The sequence below is a fragment of the Melozone crissalis genome, unplaced genomic scaffold (genome assembly GCF_028551555.1).
Source record: "Melozone crissalis strain CALT ecotype California unplaced genomic scaffold, PUWL_Pcris_2 ptg000005l_1, whole genome shotgun sequence".
Classification (NCBI taxonomy): Eukaryota; Metazoa; Chordata; class Aves; order Passeriformes; family Passerellidae; genus Melozone; species Melozone crissalis.
Genome location: NW_026535783.1, coordinates 18,557,024 through 18,582,519, shown reverse-complemented (window position 1 = coordinate 18,582,519; position 25,496 = coordinate 18,557,024). Strand labels below are relative to the sequence as shown.

Below are 25,496 nucleotides of genomic sequence, written 5' to 3'. Positions count from 1 at the left end.
AGGCTCCATACCCACTAACATTCATAATTTCAGCCAAATATCACAAATTTTATAGTGGCAAAATGTGGAAAGATAATTACACTTCATCCTAGGCAGTAACAGGTGCTGTCAGGCCCTCTCTATTCATATCCCAGTCCCACAGTCTTCCCAGAGACAAACTGTTTGTCACCAAGTGGGATTTTTACCACGTGCAGACACACTGCTCTGGGCAAGGTTGCTTTTCCTGTCCTGCTTTAGCTAGGTTAAAACATCTCAGGCTGCCAAAACTCTTAGAAACATTTACAACATCAAAGTCAGCTGCAGCCGTGCAGGGTGATGTTCAAAGCCGGAGTTGGCTGCATGCCCTCTTCTCGCTGTTCATAGCTAGTGGAAAATAGAAATACCTAAACAAACTCCTTTTAGCTTCTTTTGCAGTAAAATGGAAAACCACCAGAGGTTAGTTATATCTTACAATCTCTTCATTTTTCTTCACAGATCCATCTCTGGAGAGTGGTAGGGGAAGGATGTGTTCAAAAGCGGCACTGGCCGGTACTTCAGAGGAAGAGCCTCATAGAATATTCGTGAAAGATACTCTGGCTCATGTGCCTCATTTATTTCTATATGGTGTGATACACAACCTTTACTTCCCAACCAGAACAGGGTCTCCTGATCATTGTGTTTCTGCAGCACAGTTTATACAGGTGAGTAAGGCCATAAAAGTGCCTTTTACGGATTTGGTGACATTTACACAACACTGTCCTTCCATAGCTCATTCCTTAGTCCAAACCGAGCCATGTACACTCCAGACGCGCCAAATCGGCCACTTAACAGCACAGGGGTGTGAGTGCCACCCCTCCAATAATGACTTTTATCAGCAGGAACAGGCACTGCTGTTGTCTTCTTCAATGGGCCAGCCACGAAAAGCGTTTCCTTTTTGGGGGCTGTTTTGGCGGGTTTTGACCTTTTTCCCCGTCAAACCCGGTGCGACCCGTCCCGCTCCCGCGGGCAGCGGCGGGGGGCTCCGGGGAGAGGCAGCGCCGCGCACCCTCTGGGAGCTACAGCACGGTGCTCTCGCCCCCACGGGCCTGCGGGCGCCGAGGAGAGGGGAGAGCATCTCTTCCGAGGAAGCCGCCGGGTCTCCGCGGCCCCCCAGAAGCGCGGGCGGTGGGCGCCCCTCCCCCGGCCCCGCTGCCGCCCGGAGCCGGGGCCGAGCCGGGCCGGGCCGGGGCGGGCCGGGCGCGGGCGGCGGCGCGGGCGGGGCGAGGCGCAGGCGCGGCGCACGGCGGGCTGCAGCCGGGCCCCCGCGCCGCTCCGGGAGCCGATGGCAGCTGCACAGCGCGGCCGCCCGGCGGAGCGCGGCGCGGCTCGGCGCCCCCGGCGCGGGATGCGCGGGCGGGCAGGCGGCGGTGGCGGCAGCGGCTGCGGCAGCTCCGGGAGCTGGAGGGACGGGGCCGGGCGGCCGGCGGCCGCCGCGCTCGCCTGACCTGCGTGCCCCGCTGGCCGCTCCGGGCTGCCCCGAAGGATGTCCGCCCAGTCCAAGGGGACCGCATCCTCCTCCTCCTCGCCGTCCGAGGGGCCGCCGGCAGCCTCCAAAACCAAGGTGAAGGAGCAGATCAAGATCATCGTGGAGGATTTGGAATTAGTCCTGGGGGACCTGAAAGATGTCGCCAAGGAACTTAAGGAGGTGAGAACGAAGGGCTGCGCGGTCGGATCCTCCGTCTGCCCCGTATGGGGCAAGCGCCCCACCGCCCGCAGGCCGGAGTCCGGCTTCCCCCGGAGCTCTGCTGCCGCCCCCAGGCTCCTTTTACAGCTTCTTCACCGCGGGCCGAGCAACTGGTGTCCAGGCCGGGCACGGGGCAGCTCCCGGCCGTGCCCCGGGGCGGGCGGCAGGGCATCGCTGCGCTGCCCGCCGTCCCGGAGCGGGCTGGAGCCCCGGGTGCCGTGCGCCCCGGCACCGCTCCCCGCCGCTGTGAGGCGGCCCTACTCGGGGACTTCCCACCTCAGGGCACCCCTCAGAGTTTTTATTTTTCCCGGGGGGAGCCTCTCCTGAGAGGTCTCTGCTGGGCGAGGGTGCTCAGGGGAGCTGCGGGACCCGCAGCAGTGCCCGATTCCGGGCTGAGCCGCGCTGGCGTCCCGGGGCTGGGAGAGAAGTCAGGAACGAGCCCGCTGCCGCTCCAACGAGTTTAAGTTTTGGGCTGCGCGGTGCAGCAGCAGCGTGCTGGCCCCGAGCGGCAGCAGCCCCAGCCCCAGCCCCAGCCCCGCTCGCACCTGCCCGGCCGTGAGCAGCCCCAGCCCCGGACCCCGCACCCGCCGCCCTTGGCGCGGTGAGGCTGCCTCAGCCGCTGCTGCCGCTTCACCGGGAGCTCAGCGCCCTGCTTATCGGCCCTATCTGGCAAGGTTGCCTTCGCAGTCTCTCTTTTGCTGGTGGCGGGTGTCATCTCATCTACGTTAATCTGCAGGCAGAGTGCGATTGCCGCGGGCATGTTCATGAGCAGGGAAATGCAGTAGCTGGAGGAAAAGAATTTGGCTGTCCTTTTGGAGATTTCCTCTTTATCTTGATTTTGCTACACAACTGGTCGACAGATGGTTGGATTATGCACCGAGATTCAAGTCTAGAATCTCTGTGTATTGCTTTATAATCCTATATTTGACATTTGTAATAGGCTTCGGTTTTTTGCCTTCATATATTTTTCTATTTTAACAACATTGTCAACAAGTTTCTTTCAACCGTCTTTTGCCATCTGAGGCAGTCTGAAATTCACCCAGTGCTTTGTATAATGTTGAAAGATGTATAAACACATGGCTCACTAATCACAGCTGTTAGGCTCTTTTTTCACTCACAATGAAGGTTCCTCCTTTTTTCTTTTTAATATACCTATAATTTATCTTTTTCTTAATGTTCTGCTGTCTATGCTTTGCAATTTTTTGAGGTATTTTGAAATAGAAATAAACAATATTTATAGAGCACCTCTTTAAACGTTTTTAAGACTGATAGCGTAAACTGGCTTCTGTTGCTGCAGAAGCACATTTTCAGGACCTGGAAAGGATGTAATGTGCTCTGTCCCATGAATGTAAATCGTTCCCTGCACGTAGTCAGTCCTGGCTTTCTTCTAGTGAGCAAACAGGATCGCTGTAAGTGGAGATCGTATATCATCATTTACTGTGGCATGTTTTATCTAAGCAAACTTGTCTGCTCTGGTTGACTGAGTCTGTAAAAGAGAACCGGATTTACCTCTGCTTGGTAGGGAAACCTGTAGAGAAATGGAGCTGTAACTCTGTTAAGTACTGTGTACCTGTTGAAGGGTGCAAGGATTGCCAATGGCATCTGCTTTGAGAAAATGAAGGCGTTTTTTATAGAAAGAATAGTTAAATCTTGTTTCTGACTACACATGAGGTTTTTAGTAATGCTTTTCACCAAATATGCCTTACAAAGATGGTAGCTCTGATATTCCAACCACTATGAGTTGCATACATGTACATCTGCTTCATTTGTGTAACATTTGTTTTGGAAAGTCTGCAAAAGTTTGGCATCTGAGTACCTTTAGTTTGTCTGCCTTTATAGGATGGGCTAAATCTGCACAAAAACTCTTGACATAACTGCGTTGTATACTTTTTATGTAAAAGTGAGGTAATTGGTGATGTTATAGGCTGATAACCAGTCTCTTTCTCAGGTGGTTTGTAGGTGTTAGGAAGGAATGATAAGCTCTTTGTTAAAGCTTACAGAAAGTTAGTCTGTAGTCAGTTTTGGTGTATTACGCATAGAAATATGACTGTGCTTCATTTAGGTTCCCTACTGTAGGACCAGTCAAAATGATGAAATAGAGGATGGAAAGTTCACACTTTCCACTTTCACTGCAAATTCTGTATTTCTGGAAATGTTGTTGCTGCCTTTTTTTTTTTTTTTTCCCACGGTGTTTGCTGCAGCCCAGCTGTTGAGCTGCAACCTTTTCTGTTACTTTTTTTTTTAATGAGTAATATTGTATACTAGAAACAGCATTTCATTTTTTTTATTACTATTTTAAAAGTTTTCCATTCTGCTACAGTGGGAGGGCATGAAAGTTTTTTAGCCCCTTTTTGTGTACTTCCAGAAATATTTATTCAGTTGTGGTGTAGAAAATACAATGGTACTGTAACTTTTTTTGTTTACATAATTTACATAATTTTTAAAACACATTCTTTTCATGCCTACCTATTTGTTACCCTTAAATATAAATTATGATTATTCTTAATGGAGCACTTAAGTTATTATGATAGACTTCATGACTACCTTTCAGTCTTCTTTTTTAAGATTCATAGTCAAAGTACTGTCAAAATGAAACACCATTTTGTTGCCTCCAAATGAACTGCTCTGTAGCAGTAAGTAGCATAGCTATACAGCATTTATGTTTTATTACATTTAGCTTGTTATGCTTCACTTACATTAATATATTTGCATCTGCCCTTTTTTCTGAACCTTTTTCTGATTGGTTCTTTAACATTTTTTCATGTTTTTAAAAAGAGGAGATTGAGGAGTGAGTAGAGGATGGCACGTTAAACCCAAGTGGGCAAACCATTAAGTTTATAAATATTCTCTAGAAGCGTGTGACTAAATCATGCAGATTAAAACAAGTACATTTTAAGAATTACTGTGTCTCAGAAGTGAAACATCCCTTTCTTCCCTCCCTCTCTCCCCCTTATTTATTGTTCCAGTCTGATTAGGCTAAGGTAACCACAGAAGATTTAGGATGGAGCCAGGGGCGTGCCTGGGAGGCGTGGAAGGATGGAGCAGTGCTGAGTCCAGAGTCTGAGCTCGTGTATGGCTAGCCTTCTCCAGAGTGCTGTTAATTTAGGAGAGGCTTGGATGGACCCTTTTGTCTCCTTGTGTGGGTGTGTAGCAACAATGGGATGTGGTTTTGCATTGAAAAATGGATTGGAAATGGTTTAAGTTGCTGTTATTTAATTAATATTCCAAAGAAAAATCAAAAGGGTGCCAGAGGATTGAGTAACACTTTCTATTCCTTTAGCCCAGACTACTTCAAAATTAAGTTGGTGGAACCTTAAGCTTTGGTTGTCCTCCAGAGGATTGAATGAAAGACCTTTTTCACTGGAGTTTGTATAGAAAAATGGTTATCATTAAGTCTTTTTTGGAACTGATACTTATCTCTCTGGTACCTAAGTACCTAAGTAATGTACTGTTGGAAAACAAAAGATGTGTGCTAATTGAACTATTGTAGAATGCATTATGTAGCCATCTGATTACTTCAGAAGGGATTGTAGGGGATATACATGTACACCTGTGGACAGCAGGGCACAGAGATTTATATAACCTTATAATGATAATATATTTTTTAAACCTTCCTTGCATTCACATTTTATGGTAATGTTACACATTTTCTGTGGTCTTGTGCTTGTTTTCATGAAGGAAATACTTAACTAAATAATTTGATAAATACTTTTTGTAATAATAAAAATTCATCTTGCAGAACAAATTCCTGGAAGTTATGTGTGAGGCATTTGCATAGCTTTTAATTGGCTAAATATGCTCCAACCTTTTATCGAAAGGAAGCAGCTGTGTAGCTATTGCCAGTGTTTAGAATACTCCAAAATGGAGGTGCAGGAGAAACAGAAGCCCTCACAGGCATTGCAACTACATCAGTGAATTTCCAGTCATTTGAATCTACCTCCTCTGCTTTGAATCCTGTGAAAATGTCTTGCTGACAGAATGAGTACATTATCTTCTGTCATATAAATGATGTGTTTATTTTCTGTAAACATATGATCTATATAATTTCAGCATTACTTAATAAATAAATATTTTCTAAGTGATGATGAGACTAGCAGATATCAACCCCCTCCCCCAAAACACCAGGACAAAGTTTGTTACAGGACAAACGACCTGATTCCATAAGCGGGCCACTCATCACTCTCTTCAGTGAAGGGTGGTCATGTGTTCTGTGGTTTTAATTTCTGGATCAGGACTGCAGAAGTGTATTACAATTTCAGCTGCTGGTTTTTTCCATTCTATTTCTGGTTTTGTGTTCTGGTAACTGTCCAGATGGCAGAAGGTACTTCAAGTTCTTGCCTGTTAAACCAGAAACTAGGAGGTGTCAGGTCCACCAGCAGGACTGGAGCAGCAATACTCAATCACATATGAGTATCTCTGATGTGCACACAGTGAAGGCACTAATATAAAAGTGTTTTGGGTTCACATTGCTGCATGAAGATGAGGTGGGGACTTATTACAGCATAGGTACAGGAAATACTATATAGAAAACTAAGGATAGGTAGAAAAATAGCAAAACGTTTTAATCCATTCCTTTTCTCCTGGTTCTTGCCTCTTTGGATTCTGTCCAGGTGTCAAGGACCTGCCACTCTTTTTTGCTAGGTAGTGGCAGTTGGAGCTTTTTGTGCATAGGCGTTCCTACCATTAGAAATCCAAGTAAATGCAGATGCCCTGCTTAAACCTGGATGAGGGATGCAGGCCCTCTTAATAGTGTTCCTTCTGGAGACTTTTCTTCCATGTATGCACTGGCTGTGTATACAGATCCTGGTCAGTAAGGTGTGTGAGGGACTGAAGCTTTTTTGTAAAATTTTTTACTGTGGCTGGGATTGGGGTCCAGTTCATGTACCAGGATCAAGGTGTTGCATGAATAAAGGCAGTTGCCATTCCAAAACTTGCTAGTCTCTCCAAGATTAACAGATTTTTTTTTTTCTTCTTTATTATTGCACTTGTTTCTTTTGTGTGTGATACAATCATGTACTGTACCTGGATGTTTGACTGCAGAGTATGATTCATTGTGTGAGAGAAGCACTGCACAGCAACTTTATTGTGATCTGCCCAGGGGTCCAGAGAGGGCCATAAATAGTCATTGCAGATAACTGTATTGTATTTTTTCTTCCCATTTATTTCTTGTGGTCTGTGAAGCATTTATACAGTTGTAGGCAATAAAACCTGCAATGAACTAAGATAAAACTCTTACGCTAGTAGTGTCAATTAAACTAATGGAGCTAAATGGTAACTGTGAACCTTGAAAAACCCCATGTGTTGGGGTGGTCAGAAACATTTATATGCTGATGCATGGCAGGGCAAGGTTGCTCCACATCTTGATTTGTAACCATGTCTACCAAGAGTCAGTAATTGTATTGTGTAACCCCATGAAAAGAATACCTATACAGAATTGCTTTTTGATATCAAGATACTTGACAGAGGGAAGCACACTGCTAATTTGTGCTACCTATTTTATGTTTAAACTCATGTTAGCTATTTCATTACTTATATGTAATACTGAACTCTTGATAGCAATGTGTATTGTGCAGTCAGGAGGTAAATAGAGCATATATAAATTCAGTTTTCAAATAAAAGCAGTACCACAGTGGAAATATGGAAGGTTTTATAAATTTTGAATTTCACACAGTCTGTGCACTGCTGACCATGATACGGGAAACAGAAATAGTGAGGCAAAAACTTCAGTCTGTTGCAGTCGGATTTTTTCCATTGACTTTGGAAGGAAGGAAACTAAAATTAAGTGATGAAAATTAATTTTGGGTTGCATAATTTGTATTTAAACTTCAAAATTTAGAAAATTTAGTTGCTGCTACACATGTGTACGAGTGCATTATGCAACATCAATGACTTGGTTGAACGGGATCATTGACAATTTGAAGATTTTTGATGTTTTCTTCTGGGAATGGTACAATGTTTCTGTTCGCATTACTCACCTTGGACAAAGTTCTAGAATACCCCTCCTACTTCCAGTAAAAAAATTCCAGCCAAATTACTGCATATGTTGTACACATGTGTTGTGTACAACTAATTAGTGCTGCTCTTGGGAGGACTGGGGGAGAGGTGCAGATGTTGTCCCTGGGTTTAGAGTGGTTTCCCACAGTGCCTGTTTCACAATACCTTTGAGAATGAGCATCACTATTCTCTTCCAGTTTTCCTTCCTTTTAGAGTTGCAAAATACTGATGGCTCATAGTCTTCTCTTAATGTTACAATTGTTCTTTGAAAGGCTGGTGAAAAAAACGAAATCTTCAGTAACCTCACAGGGTTATGTGTATCTTGTGCAGGTTTATCCCTTTTTCCTGCTTCAGCAGTGTGCTGCTGTGAGGCAGAGTAAAGGGGTGTAATTTGCAAATGTATTGCTTTCTTTCCCACTTACCCTGTGCCTGACAGACGTGCAGATTACCGCCAGCCTGGTTACCTATATGTAGACAGGGCTTTATTTTTCTTTAGTAGTAGTTGGGCTTTTTGTTTGCTTGTTTGTTGCGTGTTTTTTTTTAATAGAAGCAGAAAATTGCAGTTAATGTACATTGTTTTCTTGATGAGTAAAATGCTACCTCTTATTTAGGTATGAGTGTGTGATAAAGGACTACAGCCTATACATATCTCCTAATTACAGCTCCTGTCCATCTCTACACAAAATTGACTGGTCATTCTTGGTGCTGTGACCTGCGGTGCTTCAAAATGCATTTTATTACTGTACCCAGGGGAAGAGGAAAAGCAGACCCTGCCGAAAGGCTGAGAAAATCCTCCAGCAGATCTCTCACTACAGCTTCCCTCTGTCAGGGTGTGTGTTGGCTGAGTGGCGTGACAGGGCTTGGTGGCTGAGCTGCTGCCGTTCAGGCTTTGTTCGGAATTGTTGCAGTACAGCTGATGTTAGGCAGTGGGGAGCAATTGCCTCTGAAGAGCAGCAGTACCACTGGTTGTTCCTTCTGCAAAAACTGTGGTGTATTCATGCTTCTTTAAAGGTTAACAAACCCATCCGTTGTTTCATGCAGCATATGCCACATTGCATTATGAAGACTGAGAGCACTGATGTTGAATCATTTCCAGATTTCATTGAAGATTATTTCTCAGGAATGTGAAAAATCCTGTAATTTTAAAACGCTTTTAATTTTTTCCCCTTACTTCTTTTTGATAAATCCACAGTCATCATTCCAGTGTTGGACCCATGGTGGTATTATGTTCTTCTGTTTGTTATGGTCTGTGACTTCAGTTCTTTGAGTGAAGAGCTTCCAGGTAGAATCAGAGTAAGTTATCCTTACTTCCAGTGCAATCATTTGCCTTGTAGGTAGGAGAAGAAGATAAAACTCAATACCTAGGAAAGTAGTGTGAGAAGTTAATTATCGATTTATTAGTTTATTCGGTGAGGAGAGCTGCAGCAGGTTCTTAGACTTCAATGTGATATGAAAAGCTTGATTTAAGCTTTTCATTCAGCTGCAAAACATAAGTGTACCAAAATTTTGGTATGTACTAACATTTCATACTTTACTAGAAATGTCGCTGTATTAAAGCAGGCAGCTTATGTCGCCTAAAAGAAGTAGAATCTATAAACTTAACAAAGTAAAAGTATTAAGAAATTGTTTGGACTCGCTTCTCCATTATAATTTCTTGGTTCATAGCCATGTAACAGTGTCCTTTCTGTATAAAATTATATGTGAAAATATGAAGCATCGAGGTCAGTATGCTTTTTCTTTAATGCAATGTAATAAAAAAAATGTAATTCTTTCTTTGTATGCTTTTTCATTGGGATTTTCAGCTAAATAAATGACTAAAGGTTCAGTAGTTACTGGACAAAGAGTTGAACACGTATTTTATTTCTTAATACAGAACTACAGACTGGTTGAGATTCAAAAGGGCATCTAGAAATTGTCCAAATTATCCACGCAAAAGTCAACTAGAGCAGGCTGCTTAGGATATTGTTCTCGAATATCTTCAAGGATGGTGACTCCACAACCATTTTGGACTGCGTATTTCAGTGTTGAATCACCCTTTTTTTGGTCTTGTGTTTAGGTTGAATTTCCTGTATTTCTAATTGTTCCCCTTGTTGTCTCCTTTACTCCTAATCAAGTATGTAATATATGCTCCAGCCCCTTCCAGCCCCTTTTCTGGACTAGCTCCAGTGTTCAGATCTGTCTTGTGCTTGGGAGCCTGGACCTGCACACAACATTACCGATTTAGATTCAAAAAATCAGGTATATATATTTAGTAAAAATGCTAGGCCACAAACATTTGCTTCCGTCAATAAACATTTCTTTAGCTGAAATTTTAAAATTAGCAGAAGAATATATAGTGTACTTTTTCATCAAAGTTGCAGTAATAAGTGGTTGTGTACCTCTCACTGCTGGTGATCCAGAGACAGATTTTATTAAATTCAGACAGAATAATAAACAGCAGATTTGCAGCATAGCTCCCTGTATGAATATAACAGGTGCATACATCCAGGGCTCGGAGCTGGTGTTTGAGGGTGCAGCCACTGGAGCATCCATGTCATGTTTGGCAGTGATGATTGGAAGGAAGGGCTGCAGCCCCTTCTGCTCTTGTAGGAATCTCTGCACTAAACTGATATATGCTTTTCCTCACCTTCTAATGAAATTGTCTGCTTAATTTTCACTTTCATTTTCACTCTACTAATCTCTTAGTAATCCTTCCATTCCTGTGAGGCTCTTTGTTTTATTTTCCTAGCCCTTTTCCTCTTTCTCCCTCCTAACAGGTTCAGGTGTTAGTGTGACTTTATTTACCTTACTGCTAGGAGCTGTCAGACGTCATCTGTGTTCCTGAACTTTAGAGTGCTTGTCTCTCCAGTCTTGAAAGTTGATGCACAAAAGTCAATATCAGAATTTCAAGATTGTCCTTAAATTTTCAGGTGACTCTGACATTTATCTTAAAATCTAAATTGTTCTCCTCTCGCATCTTCTGTGGGCTACTAGGAGATTCTTATATGTAGGCTCATTGGTTGTAATTGGTTTTAGTTCAGTTTCTAATCTAATGTAGATAGAAAGTGAAAGCTGTTTTTTGGATTCAAGTTAACTGGTTGTTATTACAGCAGCAAAAGCCAACCATGGTAGATTATTTTAACATTGTTTTCTAAAGTTTGCTTGATCTTTTCTCAAAATACTGCATAACTGTTCTCTTAAATAAATTGTTTTCAGTTACCAGTTAAACTGTACTTTATTCTTTGCATGTTTTTGCTGACGATTGCAGAGACGCTTTGAATGAGGGAAGTTCATCATAGCAGATGGTCTCTGCTAGTGCTAAGAAGTTTAATCTGTGATATCTAGGGTGGTCCAGTCTAGAATTATTTGGCTTTCAATGCTTATAGGTAATTTTATGGCACGTTTTAAGGTTCAGTAAAACTATGGAATTTGACTAAAGAAATAACCTGTGTATGAACACAATGTTTAGATAACTTATTAAGACTGGAAAACTATACAACTGTGTCTACCTCTGCTGAAGTAATAACTTTCTGTTCCTTGAAATCAAAATACAGGTGGTGTGATGAACTTGAAGGAACTAGAGAACACTGTTTTTTGACCAGTCTGTGATCCTCGTGCTCAGGCAAAAGAAGGAGGAGATTATGATTGTTATTATTTCTTGTTCTCTGTTGGCAATTGATTTGCATGTGCTTGTTTTTCAGTTGGTGATTATTTGATTCTGTCTACTAAAGAAAAAAGTAGTAAAAAAAGAATGCTTGAATTTTAAGGACTTAAATCGTATCCAAACACTTATTTATTTTGTTTAGATGCCTTTAATCTCAGCAAGCAGAGTGTTTTCTGATGTGATACAGCTTTGATTTTGATAGAGCTGTGCCATCTTGTATTAGCTTGGCTGTTGTCCCTAAGCAGTTCTAGTCATTCCAGACACTTGATGTATATGTTTTTGTGCAAAGTTGGTGTTTTGGATTCACATACCTAATTTCAGGAGAAATCAGAACCCCAGTATTCGTATAGACAGTAATGTGTTATAATTGCAATGATAAAGTTGCCATTCTTTTATTTAAGCCTGAAATTCATGTCATACAAAAGAATTGTAGTCTAAGATTGATTAAAGCTATACATACATGGAAATTTTCCATTTAATATCAGGTAACTTATGGAAATGCTGTTTAAAAAAAATCTAAAATTATCTCCTACATTTTAAAAGTTCCTAAAGGTAGTTTTGAAACTTTCTGTTCAATAATGGATCTTTTCTGAGTGTTTATGGCAAGATTGCAAGTACGAGAGGTATGAGCCTCATAGAAGAAAACAGACTGTATTTCAATGAATGACAGCTGTGTACTATTTCTAGGAGATGAGCACTTGGCAGGCATCATGAATATCTACTTCAAGTTTCTAACGAATGAGAAAAAAAATTATATCAGCTCTATCAAAGTCAGAGTTTATTCAGTGTACATCATCTTAGGAACAGAAGCTACTTTATGATAATTTCAATAGAATATTTAATTTACCTAGTTATTTTTCCCATAATCTGGTAGTCTTCTAAAAGTTTTTTTCTGACTTAATATAAAAACTGTTTCTGAATTTGTATGTTCAGCAGAAATTAGTCAATCAGGGGCATAAAACAGGGTACTAAGGTAAAAATTTAATGAATAAACCTCTGGATTTATTCTTTCTTTGGGAAAATGTAAGAAAGGTTGATGTGATGCTTTGTATTACGGAGTCAAATGTAGTTAATAATCTGTTACGAAGAAAGGAAAATCTCGTAGGTCTTGTGAATAATTTGCTAAATGCGTAATGGGCTTTTGTTTAGGTTTCACAGCTTTTGACAGTGACATCTCATGTTTTAGGAGTGATGCCCTGGTGTTGTGTGACAGCTTTTTAAATGGCTTTTGGTTTTTTTATCACAATCTTTTGGAAGAGTGGCAAGGCCCCGAGGGAATTTGGAACATTGTTGATTCTTAATTTTCTAAAAATCAAGTTTTCATTTTATAACAGCTTGTTTTGTACAGGCAGAGTACTTCTGCCATGTTAATCTATTATTTCTCAGTTTAATTTACTAATCAAGAATGAGGCATCATTTTTGTCATTCTGAATTACGGATATGATACGTCTTCCTTAAATGCATGATTTCTTGTACATAGTGAAACAAAGGTATCTGTATCCTTATATATCCTCTATATCAGGTATCCTCTATATCAGGTATCCTACCTGATACTAAATGCTGATACATTGCAATTAAATCTTGATCAAGTGGATTTTATAATATTAAATGTCTATTTTTGAACAGATTAAATTTTTTCCTTGCTTTTGGGGCAGTAACCATAGACATGCAACATTTCTATAGAATTCTTTCTTGAAGAATGTCGTATTAATCTGGTAACCTGTGTGGCTGGGAGACGCAACATCAGCATTTTGCCTTCTCCTGGTTAGTGCTCTAGCAGGTGTATATGTCTTTAAGGTTTTCTTCCAGTGGAGGAGATACTATATGAGACTTCACATGCTTCTTACTGCAGATTGCCATTTAATGCAGACAGGAAGTTTAGTACTATGTTTTTGTGAAACTGTTTAATCTAGGCCAGTAATTCCATTGGATAAACAAATAAATAATGACAAATAAATAACAATACCGAGATTGTTGCAGTTTCTTTTTGCTAATGTTGCCACTCAGCTCTGGTAGCTCTTGAATATTTCTTAATTTAGTTGTCCATGTATGTTGGTACCTTAGTAAAGAATTTTTATTTTTTGTTTTAATTTCTCTGGTAGATTCCATATTTGATGAAAAAGAGCTTTTCTAGCTCTGTTTTGCTTGAGTTCTTCGTCAGAGGAATCTGTGCAGTACTATAGGTGCGATCTAATCAGAACTTTGCTGGAACTCTGTTTTGCTAGATTCTGACATTTCATTTCTATTTGGTGAGAAATTGCCCTCTGGCAGCTATTCCATGATGAACCCTCTGCAAAGAACTTTATGAATTCCTTGACTTCCAGTCTGTAGCACAAAGATATTTAGTTTCTCCTCATGGTTATGATAATGCACAAAGGGAATTTTATCCCACTTTTAAGTATGTGAGAGACTTACTTCATGCCTTGTGTATTGTCTGCTAGATCTCCTGCATCAGCAAGTCTACTGAGGGCATATTTTGTGATATGGTAATTAATAAAAATAGTGTATGACATCAGCCAAAGTCTGGTTAAGGAGTTTCATTACTGTTTCTTCATGACCCAAGTCCACTGCTTGTTGCATATCTAGAAAACATATTTACTATAAAATGATCAGCAATCCATCTGGATTTCTCTTTTCAGGCAGTGTGTACTTAAATTTTAGAATATTTTGCTGCTATACAATATAAAGAAATATGAGTTTTAATCCATTGAAGATGAGAGTAGACAAAATTAAGGAGAGGGTGTTCTCTGAAGCCATAGAAAAGCATCTCTGTTCTTCAGCATCTCCTTCTACCTAGACTTAGCAAAGCCTTTGACACTGTCACCCACAGCATTTTCCTAGAGAAATTGGCTTCTCCAGGGGTGCAGTGGGTGTACTGATTGAGGGGTAAAACACTGGCTGGATGGCTGGGCCCAGGGAGTGGTGGTGAATGGAATTACTGGTGGCCCATCACTAGTGGAGTTCCCTGGGGCTCAGTCACGGGGCCGGTCCTATTCAATGGCTTCTGTCAACATCTGTATTTTTTAAATGCAAGGCCTCTTTATGTTTAAGGCTTTAAAATTGTTTATTTATTTCCATCTAAGTGTGTTAATCTACTGTTATTGTATGCCAGGGTTTCTATGATTACTTTTTTTACGGAGTCTGAAATGGTCTGTGTGTGTATTATCTTTAATTGAAGCAGGATTTGAGAAGGATTTGTCTGCTTTCACCTCAGGAATACTTGTATATTACCATTAGCAGTGCTAATGTTGCAGGTGTAAATGGACGTATTTGGAGCTGGGAAATGCCAGTACCAGTGTATGAGTACTTTACTGGACAATGAAGTAGATTTCTGTGGGCTGGTTTCAAAGACTTCTGATTACCAAACATTTTTGTGAAAGAATCAGTACAGTCTTGTAGTGTTGTTAAGTTACTGTTCCAGCAATATATATTAGAGAAGTTGAGCTTGCAAGGAGATGAGTTGAAAAGGCAAGAAAAAAGTGAAGGAAACATGCTGGTCTACAGAATCTGAGCAGTGTCTGTATGGTCTGGCAATGAAATCTGAAATGTCAGGACTACAACCTCAGATGGATTTTCACTGAAGTTTATCCTTGCTATTTGTTATCCTTGCTATTCTTATTTTTTTTCCTACTTCCTGTAAAAACTTGCTCTCCATAATCATGAATTGCCACTCTTATTTTCATGAAGGAATATGCCCACTTTTTTTCCACATTGGTAGTCGTCTACTATTATTTATAGGCCTATGTTTCTATTTCTTTTGGGATTCTTTTGTCAATATTTTGGGGTTTTTTGGATATTCAAATGTCAGATTCTCTTGCATATTGCATCATTAGGAAAGCATATATTGTGGTTCTGAATTTTTTTTCTATTTTCCCTCTCCTTTCTCCCTCCATGTTAGAGTGAATGCTACTTACAAGACTTAAATTCTGCCCTTATTCTAAGATAAAGTAATGGTTCTAAACATTAGGTGTCCTGTCCCGCCCTGTCCTGTTTTGTTTTGTGGCAACACCTTAATGCTCTCATGGGGACAGTTAACTTTCACAAGATTCCCTGTCTTCCTGAAGGGTTAGGTTTCATTTGGTGTGAAACCATGGCCACTGAGTAACACCCTGCTGGGACTAGAGTTTCCTAGCCAATAATTTTTCCCCCATTTCTGCTCTCTCTAGTCTTCTGGCCTTTATTTCAGGCTTTGGGAAATGTTATATCAGCATACCCCATTAAAAGTAAGAGTAGTAGTAGTTGAATACAGCTAATTTAAGTGGTGTTCTTTTGTGAGGGAGTGACATTGAAAATTTGTCTCTACATGTTGGCATAAACCTACTCTATCTGTGAAGTGAAGTAGTGCCAGAAGGACCAATTTGCTATAGAACACTGTATGTTCATGTCAAAGGAGCATTGTCCAGAATGGCTGGATACATTTACAAATGCACAAAATGCCATTCTGGAGTTTACTTGGTTTTGTAATTTTTTTTTTTTTTTTTGCTTTGAAGACAAACGTAATGTTGTAGAAAGTGTAACACATCACTAGCTGCCAGATGCTTCCCATTATAAAATACCACCTTCAGTTATTTTGTTAAGGTCAAATAGTTCAGACAGAATTTTTCAATGCTGAGTTCTGCATCATGCTGTTATTATTTTTTAAAAAGTCCCCTTTCTTTTAGACTAAGTTGCTGATCTACTTCAGAGCAATAAGCCTGGGAAAACATCATGGTTTTGATCATGCTTGTCATCTTCACGCTTGAAAGCTTTCCCCCCACCCCCAGCCCCCTGCTGCTTCCTTTCTGTACTCTAGCGAAGAAGTCTAGCCTTTGCTAGAGTGTAGTTTTTTGATCACAGAAGCCTGTCTGACATGACCAGGGGATGTAAATGTTCCCTCTGAGCTGCAGTAACAAGGCTCTTTTTTGTCTCCTCCTCTCCTGAGTAAGCCTTGCTACTATGGTGGGCTGAGTTGGTGGAGAGATGCATACCTCCAGTGAAAGGAGAAGGCTGAGGATAAGCTGAGCTTAAGATATTGTGGTGCACCTAGCTTGCAAAGTACAGTTTGCCTTCATAAGGGAAGGTTGTCATAGAGGGGTGGAAAATGACTGTAAATGAGATACCAATATGAGAGTAAAGTTGTGACCAGAGGTGTGCACGTTAGATAGCTCTGGGAAGAAGAGAAGTCTCACTGGAAGCTTGAGAGTTTTGAGTGGAATTCATGTACTAAAATCCCTTTTCTTCAGAGTGCTGAATTAAAAGATTCCCAGTGTCCTAGATTTTCTTGGGCCTTGACCTATAAGTGAGGGAAACCCTCTAGTAAAAGGTGCCTTAGTCTTTCACTCATACAATGAGTGTCAGTTCCCGTTTCATTGTGTACCAGTGGTCTTACGACAATCTACATGACACAACTATCACTGCTGTATCAAATGATGGAGTTGGTCTTTTCCTCTATTTTGGTTTGCATTTTAAACTGGGAGATGCAACATAAACTTAGGTTATGTATTCTAAAATGGTTTCTTAATTAGTTTTGATGAAGTTTTCAGTTGCATTCCCATAGCTGTTTTATGTAAGCCTGCCTTACTCAGTGTATTATGTGATGGTTTGTGTAATTAGCTGAGTGATACTATGCCACTATAATTATTTGATGTAATAGCCCTGCCTTATACATAGCATGACATTCAGGGCTTTTCTGAATGAAGAATTAATTCTCTATTGGTGTTTTCTGTGGAAAATGTCACTGTGGTGCTGGAAACTCTCGTAAATGTTTAATGAGTTTGTTTTCATAATACATTTATGAGGTGAGGGGGTTTTATCTCCAGTTCACAGATATAAGACTGGAGGGTGGCAAATATAAATCAGTAAACACCTTATTTTTCTGTGTATTAAGGACTATATGGATCTCCTTACTTCAGCTGAAGTGGGTTTATCATTGACAGATCAGAAAATAAGAAACACACATCTGCAAGATAGGTGCAATTTTGGTGTCAGTTATATCCTATGGTACCACCAAGCTGTATGACAGAGGCAGGGGTAGGATCAGTATATTTTTGAAACTTATTGAATTGTCTACTGGATCTTCCCCCTGCCACCTTTTAGGTATTTTTTAAAGTCTCTTTTGCTTTGGTATCTTCCAAAACAATAATTCAAAGCTCTCTTACAAAAAGATATTGCTTTAGTCTCAGGCCAGCTTGACTTTTGGTGTTCAGTCACATTGGTCTTAGTTGAAAGTCCTAAGCCTGGACCACAAGTACATGTGTCAGGAGCTCCAGTTAAAATTCTAAGGGCGATTTTATTTATTTGAATTTATGCCCCAATATTTAAGGTTTAGACTCCAGTAGAAAGGACACTGATGACATGCAAAATTTTACTAATTAAGTGGTCCAGGAAAACTGAAACATGCATAATGGAAACCAACATCTAAAACCAAATGCCTGACTGAAACAACACTACTGTAAAATGGCAAGATGGTTTATGCAAAGCAAATCCACAGCTAGCTGAAATTAGCTAACGGAATTGTGAAGAAGTGTAATAGTTTGTCTGTCTGTTAGCTGTTTTCAGCTGAAGTGCTGTTGAAATCAGTACACATTAGAGGAGACAGTACCACCCAGAAGCTGACTGTATTATTGGAGGATATTTCACCTTTTTATTTAAACAGTCTGGTGTAGTGGAAGGTGCCTTGCCTATGACAGGGAGGGGTGGACTTAGGTGACCTTTAAAGTCCCTTCCAACCCAAACTGTTCTGACGTTCTGTAATTGTCTTTTCATTATTCTGTGTTCTCAGAACCGTTTTCAGAGAAGGATCTTGTAATGCTCATGTAATGTTCACTGGTCTCAAAGGCATCAGGTAGCTATTTTAAAAGTATTTCAGAATCTAGGAGTCTAATCAGTCTATGGCAGTATATTCAATTATGGTTGAATGAAGTAACTGCAAATATCCCTTTTAAGTGATCTGAATTACATAGTTTTACTAAATCAATATTTTGTCCTGCTGGTATATAATTTTTTCTCTATAGTTTAAATTATATAAATCTCCTTATTAAAATTTCAATCCTGTTTTATCTTATTTATGAAAGATAATCTAAACTATTTTCATTAAAAATGTATCATGTTCTTGATAAAATGTGCTCTTGTTTTACCTTGCTAACAAGATCAATAATCTCTGTCAATCATGCTATGACACTCAAAGAGAATATTTAGTTTCTTCCTTATGGATGATCTTGATCCCTTTCAGAAGAATAGTTTAAAAAATAGTGCAATTTTCCCATGCTTCATTATAACATGTACTATGAAAACTGACTGGTTACACTCTTTTATTTTAATTTTAATTAAGCAAAGCCATTGAGGAACTAGGGTAGATGCTTCTTAAAATTTAAATTGAAATCCTTGGAAAAACGAGGCATATTGGAAAAAGGCTGTACTTTCTGTAGGTGAACTATGTAACACACTGCTATTTCCATGGCACATTTGGTTTCCATGCAGTGTACTTTTTATGTAGTAAAACAACACCAAAAATTAAAATACTAATATTTTCCTCTTTTTATCTCTGGCAGTCCCTTTTTTCTTTCACTGGATAATACCAACTTTTTTTTGTTTGTTTTGTTTTTGTTTTTTTTTGTTGTTTGTTTTTGTTGTTGTTGTTGTTTGGGTTTTTGTTTGGGTTTTTTGTTTGTTTGTTTTTGGGTGGGTTTTTTGTGGTTTTTTTTTTTTTTTTTTGTAAAGGCAATGAAGTTTCTGGTGTAATACACCATGAGGAAAGACACTGCTCACCTACTGCTCCAAATTAGTTTTCAGTCCTGAATTGTGTTGCAGCATAAACAAGAAGTCAGTGATGTATTATTTTGTTTCACGTATGTTGCAAGACTTCCCAGTTTCAAAATAAGGGAAAAGGAGGTTTTTTTCCCCTAACTTTTTGTTATATTTAGAGGTGGCAAATTGCTAGTTTACATACAGCTAAAATTATGCCTAAGTCAGCAGTTGAAACTGAGAAACAGATTATATTGTTATTGTGTTGACTTTTATATAGCTTTTGTGTTTTTATGTTAGGGTTTTTAAGCAAAACAGAGTTTAGCACAGCTTTGATATGCGTGTACTGCTGGCTTTTCTTTGTATACACAAGTGTACAAATACTCTATTTTACCTGTTTGGTTTCTTTTAAACATTTATTTCAAACTGCGTCCTTTAGAAACCTTTCTGTACAATCACTGTGACACTGTTCAAGGTCTGGGGCGCTCAGAGCACATTTTTCAACTTTCTTGCTTGACTGTTGATGTCCTTCCATTGCATGTGCATCTGTTCAGGTGCTAGGAGGACCATATTTGCAGTTTCATTAGCTGAATAAGAATTAGTTTAAAATTCAGTGGGAAATAGGAATTGTTGTTACAGCAAACATACAAGACAAGCCCTGGCTCTGGCTCTAAACATGAGCTTCAGTAAATTCTTCTCTTGAAAATGATTTTGCTATCTAAATGTGATTTTAAATTTGAAACTAAGCTCTGAAGTTAATAATTTTTCCTTGGTTGACCTAGTTTTGTGTTTTATTACAAGTATAGTGCACCTGGAAATGCCTCCTGAAAAAGGATTTTGTAAATTAAATGCTGTGTAACATTATAGCCTAAATGCAGCTCTGCATCTGTGCACTTGGTTTCACTGTATTTCATGACCTCACCAGGGTGTTGTAAAAATAACTGCGGTGAAGATTGTTAAATGCCTATATATTATAGTAATAGGAGCCATGTACGATAGATAGATAGACAGATAGCATTAGTACATTAGAGGTTTCCTTGAGAACACTAACCAGATTAAGTGCCAGTGTTCTCCTATGTAGCAATGTTAATTGCCAATTTTTGGCAGTCACACAGGCGCTAATTACTTCTTAATAGAACCAATGGAAGAAAATTTTCCACTAAGCTTTTATGGATAATTATTGCAATTTTTTTCCTTCCAGGAGCTTGAAACTTTGCTCTTACAGCATCCATCAGATCTGTCTTGCAGATAAATGGTAGCATTACAGCACGTGCAAGATTGTGTTCTACAGCCTTACACCATTCTTGTCTGCCTTTTAAATGAAACAATTTAGAACCTTCTCCTCCCTATCAGAATAGTTTCAAACTCTTCAAACAGAAAGTTTGTACAAATAACACATAAAGACGATGCTTTGTCTTGTTCAAATGCATAGAGTATTTACACAGTGCATTGCATAACAACTGCATCTGTAGGGTCTTTCCACTGTAACCAGAGCTTTTGAGGCAAAGTTTTGCAACCATGAGGAATAAATCTAGAGGAATGCTGGGATTTAATGTGCTGAATTTGCCAGTGTCTGTTTCCTTTCTATGGCTCATTCTCTTCTTATGTATTGATGTGTTCTAAATAAAAAGAAGAAATCATTGGACGAATGGTCTGAGAAATACAAGATACACTCAAGATGCTAAGCATTAAGCCATGTCAAAAGGTGACTGTGTGATCGCAGTTAGACTGAAACACTATTGGTATTATCTTATGTCACCCTTCTCTCAAGAGTTTGTCACAGTTCACTAGGATTTTGGTGTAGTACTCATGTTTCATAATTTTCATAAACCAATATGTCATACCTTTTCTGTGGTAAAGAGGCTAAACATTTGTGGTTTTGGCTGCTTACCCCAGCATGGCTTCAGTATTCCTCATGAGTAAAGTATCTGTGTTGGGTCCAGTCCTGTATAGTGTCTTTATTGATGACCTGGATGAGGGGATTGAGCCCGCCATCAGCAGATTTGCAGATGACACCAAGCTGGGGGAAAGTGCTCATCTGCAGGAGGATAGGAGGGCTCTGCAGAGGCACCTGGCTCATTGGGCTGAGTCCAACAACACGAGCTTCAGCAAGACCAAGTGCTGCAGGCTGGGGACAGGGCGGCTGGACAGCGGCCCGGCAGAAGGGGACCCGAGGGCCCTGATCATCAGCTGATGGACATGAGCCAGCTGCGTGCCCAGGTGGCAGCAAGGACAGTGGCATCCTGGCCTCTGTCAGCAATCGTGTGGCCAGCAGCAGCAGGGAGGCCATTTTCCCCTTTCACTCAGCACTGATGAGGCCCTCGAGTGCTGTATCCAGTTTTGGGCCTCCTGCTTCAGGAAGCACATTGAGGTGCTGGAGCTTTTCCAGAGAAGGACAGTGGAGCTGGGGAAGGATATGGAGCCCAAGTCCAATAAGGAGCAGCTGAGGGAAAAGATGTCTGAGTCCAAACCATGACCTAACACCACTTTGTCAACTAGGCCACTGAATGCCACATCCAGGTTCTTCTTAAACACCTCCCAGGGACAGTGACTTCGCCACCTCCCTGGGCAGTCCATTCAGTCACCCTTTCAGTGAAAAAATTCTTCCTAATATCCAATGTAAATCTTTCCTGAGGCAGCTTAGGGCTGTGTCTCCTTGTCCTGTAGCTGGTTGCCTGGGAGAAGAGACCAATCCCCATATGGCTGCAGCCTCTTTTCAGGTAGTTGTGGAGAGAGAGATAAGGTCTCACCCAATTGTCCTTTTCTCCAGGCTAAACACCCCTCAAAGGTCTTTTCCAGCCTAGTTGATTCTCTATTCAGGTGTTCAACCTTAGGAGGTTTCTTGAAGAGCAGTACCTTTAAACAGATTTAAATAAACACAAATTTAAAAGGATATTGAGGTTTGTACTGGTTAAATTCTAGTACTTTATCAGAACACTATTAAGATAAAAGCTAGAGTGTTTTGGTGGTTTGTGGGCAGGTAGGGACAGGGTGTCCCAATCCATTCGCTTAGTGATGATTGATGCAGTGTTCACCCAGTTGTCCTGTATTTGATTCCCAAACTCTGAGAAGTCTGCCTGTTTGAAAGATTACCAGAATTTGGGCAACTTTTTTTTTTTTTTTTTTTTTATTCTCACCATAATAATAATCCAACGAGAAGGATTAGAGGATAGCCAGTGTTTATGCATGAAGTATTAATCACAAGGATTTTGTTCTTAATGTTATATGCAATAATTCCAGCCTATACACTTAAATTGTAAATTTCAACATGATACATAATCATAATCACAGAGTAAGAAACCTTTGTTTTAATTTCAAAAATAATTTTGATGTTAGCGAGGTTGAAGCTATGTTTGCTTAGAGACCCATTAAAAAGATCTCTCAGTGTTTGTGTGTATATCGGGATGATGTGTTTGTAATGTAGTGTATATTCATTCTCTTTTCTAGTGCTAGTTGATTAGCATTAATTGTTCCCCACTGCTTCTTAATCCCTTTCTATATGCTTATAATTACAAAAAAACCTCATCAAAACAAACAAAAAAATCCCTTTCTTTCATAATCACCTTGCCATCCCAAACCATCTTTTTTCACTGTCCTTACAACTTAGTGATTGAGTAGCACAACTGTTGCTTACAGTACTTTATGTGGCATTCATTTGCACATTTCAGGATTTTAAAACTGCAGCTGCTTATGGCTTTGATCAAGATGAAAAATATTGTTGTTCTCTTGAAACTTAATAAAATAAATAAAAATGCAAGTTACAAAGTTTGTTTTCCTTTCTGAACTTCCTGTCAGAATAACAATATTGTAATCAGTTTGTATTGAAGTATTTTTTAGTCTTTCAGTTAGTTATTTAGACAGACGGAGTCAAATGTATAGATGGGAAGGATCGGGAACAGCATGGAGAAAAATGGCTTCTAGGGAAAGGATATGCTCTTAATGGTTGGAATAGATGGAGTGTAGCAGAAATACCTGTGTGAAGTAACCATCAGCTTTGGGTGTAACTAAGTTGGCTGCTTCCCTCATCTCCTGGTAGTAGAAGCAACTGCAGATGGTTCAAAGACATGATTTGAATAACCAGTGCAGGACTGTTGGGAAGATGTGTAGATCTAAAAAGTTCCATTTTCCAAGATCAGCCAGATATGGATGTGGAGCATCCATATGAAAGCATAAATACCTGTCAAAACAGACAGATACAAGAATTCATGTAAAACAGAGGATGAAGAATGATACTCCTTATAAATCACTCTATATCTTGTAGCAGTTTAATCCAAACTCTCATTAATATCTGGATGTTGGACTAAATGGCTAGCACAGGGGCCAATAATGCTATCATCCTCAGCAGCTGTCTTCCCATAACTTGTAATTCCTTAATAGAATATTGCAGAATGCTGATACATGTAGAAGTTTATTCCTCAGAACAAAATTCTGACTGTGTGATGATTTTCCACAGTTGGATGTAGTCCAAGGCACTCCTTTCAGTTCCAGGCACTCAAATCATGGAGCCTCATTAGAGCCATCCTTCTGTACAGTACCAGATCTGCTGATGGCTCTGCCGCTGTTCTGCCACTTTTCCTGCAGTCTGTGTGTGGAACAGGGTTATATGAGGAAATCTGCTATATTTCTTGTGTAACACCTTAGATGTTTATTTGCCATTAATATACAACAGATTTTGTGATGTGTTTTTGGAAGTAGGATTCCCTTCTACGTTCAGTAACTTTGGCCATGCAGGAGGGCCTTAATTCTGTACCAAAGCCATTACTGTTTCAGACTTGAGTTTGTCATTAATTTGTGGCTGAATTCAGAAGCAGTAAAATTTAGTTCCAATGAAGATATGAACCAGCTTATAGTTCTTAGAAGGAAGGATTTCTTACAGTATTAAGTTCGTCACACGTGGAATTTTAGGCCGGTAGGTAACATCAAAGTAAGGACAGGGAGTATGTTTCAATAACTGACATAGTTTTCTAAGTCTGTGACTGATTTATTGGAACTCACCAGCACAGGAAAGTCTAAACTGCTGATGCCAAATCTAAAGAAACCCTAACAGTAGTACTAGAATTGACTGTGTTTCTGCTAATAGATACTACATTCTCCTTTTCTTTATAATTGTAAATTTATTAGGTATAAATCTGCATATTTTTAATTATAATTTCAATGAATTTTGGGAGAATTAAAAATGTAAAATGGTTTTGTAGTCAGAAGTTTGATGGTTCAAAATCTGTGTTTCTCTGGTTTTGATGATAAGAACAAATTTTGTGACGAGGCAGCCATTTGTGGACTGTTCTTTAAAAGACCCTTAATTAGATTTAGTCTTCCTAATTTTATCTCATTAAGTGCTAAATGGTTTGTCTCTAGTGACTGTTTAACAGTCTGGATGATTTAGATTGTATACTTACTCTTTTTTGGCCCTTGTCTGAGATAATAGAGTTGCAATGTAGGCTGTAGAGGTTTCTGATTTTTTTAAATGGCAGTTAAATTTTAAGGTGATACTGAAATTCCTTTATTTTGAGCCTTGTGAAATATTTTCCCCTTGAAAACACAATAATTTATTCTGTAAAAGTTAAAATGCTAAGAATTTATAATGCTATAAAAATATTTTCTGGGGATTTCTTATTTTAGTCTTGCATTGTTCTGTAAATCTACTGGACTGAGAAAGGAAACAATCTTTGGGAGTTGACCTTGGGAGGCTGTTAGGTGCTCTGTCACTCTCCCTCTTCACCAGGACAGGAGAGACAATAAGATGGAAAAAAACTTGTGGATCAAGATGGGAAGAGGAAGTCACTCAGCAATTAACATCACAGGCAAGATCAAAACAGACTTGGGGAAAATAATTTAATTTATTTCCAATTAAAAATGTAGAGTAGGAAAGAGAAGGAAACAAAGGCAAAACCTAAACCACCTCTCCCTCACCTCTCCTTTCCCAAACTCAGCTTCACTCCAGCTATTCTATCTCCTCCCCCCAAGTGGTGCAGGGGAATTGGTAGTGGGCTTGTAGTCAATTCCTAATTTGGGGTTTCTCCTCATGCACTTCCCCTGCTCCTGCTTAGGTACTCATCATGGGATGCAGACCTTCAGAAACAGGCTGCTTCAGCAAGGGTTGCCCATGGGCCAGAGATCCTGCCAGAAAACCTGCTCCTGTGTGGGCTCCCGGCTGCAGCTCTGGCTGAGACCCTTCTCAGCCATGGGGTTGCTGTGGGTTGAAGCTTCCCCCAGGGCTTTTCCACCTGGAGTCCTCCTGCGGATGGGTCTCTACTCCACCATGGACCTCCATGGGCTGCAGGTTCCAGCTGCCTTACCATGGTCTTTGTTGTGGGCTGCAGGGAATTCTCAGATCCAGTGCCATAGGACACCTGCTTTCAGCTGGACACGTAATGATAGGACAGGGGGTAATGGTTTTAAACTAGAGAAGGTAAATTTTGACTAGGTATAAGGAAC

At 40.0% G+C, this 25,496-nt stretch overlaps 1 protein-coding gene across 4 annotated transcripts in view; it reads left to right on the top strand.

The window, feature by feature from the left end:
- Nucleotides 1-1,444: 1,444 nt before the first annotated feature.
- Nucleotides 1,445-25,496, top strand: part of PRR16 (proline rich 16) — a 141,506-nt gene continuing 117,454 nt past the window's right edge. For all 4 annotated transcript variants that reach the window (XR_008483789.1, XR_008483790.1, XM_054287513.1 and 1 more), the window contains exon 1: nucleotides 1,445-1,663. Coding sequence is in view for 2 of the 4 variants with exons in the window: in XM_054287513.1 (XP_054143488.1) it covers nucleotides 1,502-1,663 (162 nt within the window). In the remaining 2 variants the exon portion in view is untranslated. The remainder of the gene's footprint in view (nucleotides 1,664-25,496) is intronic.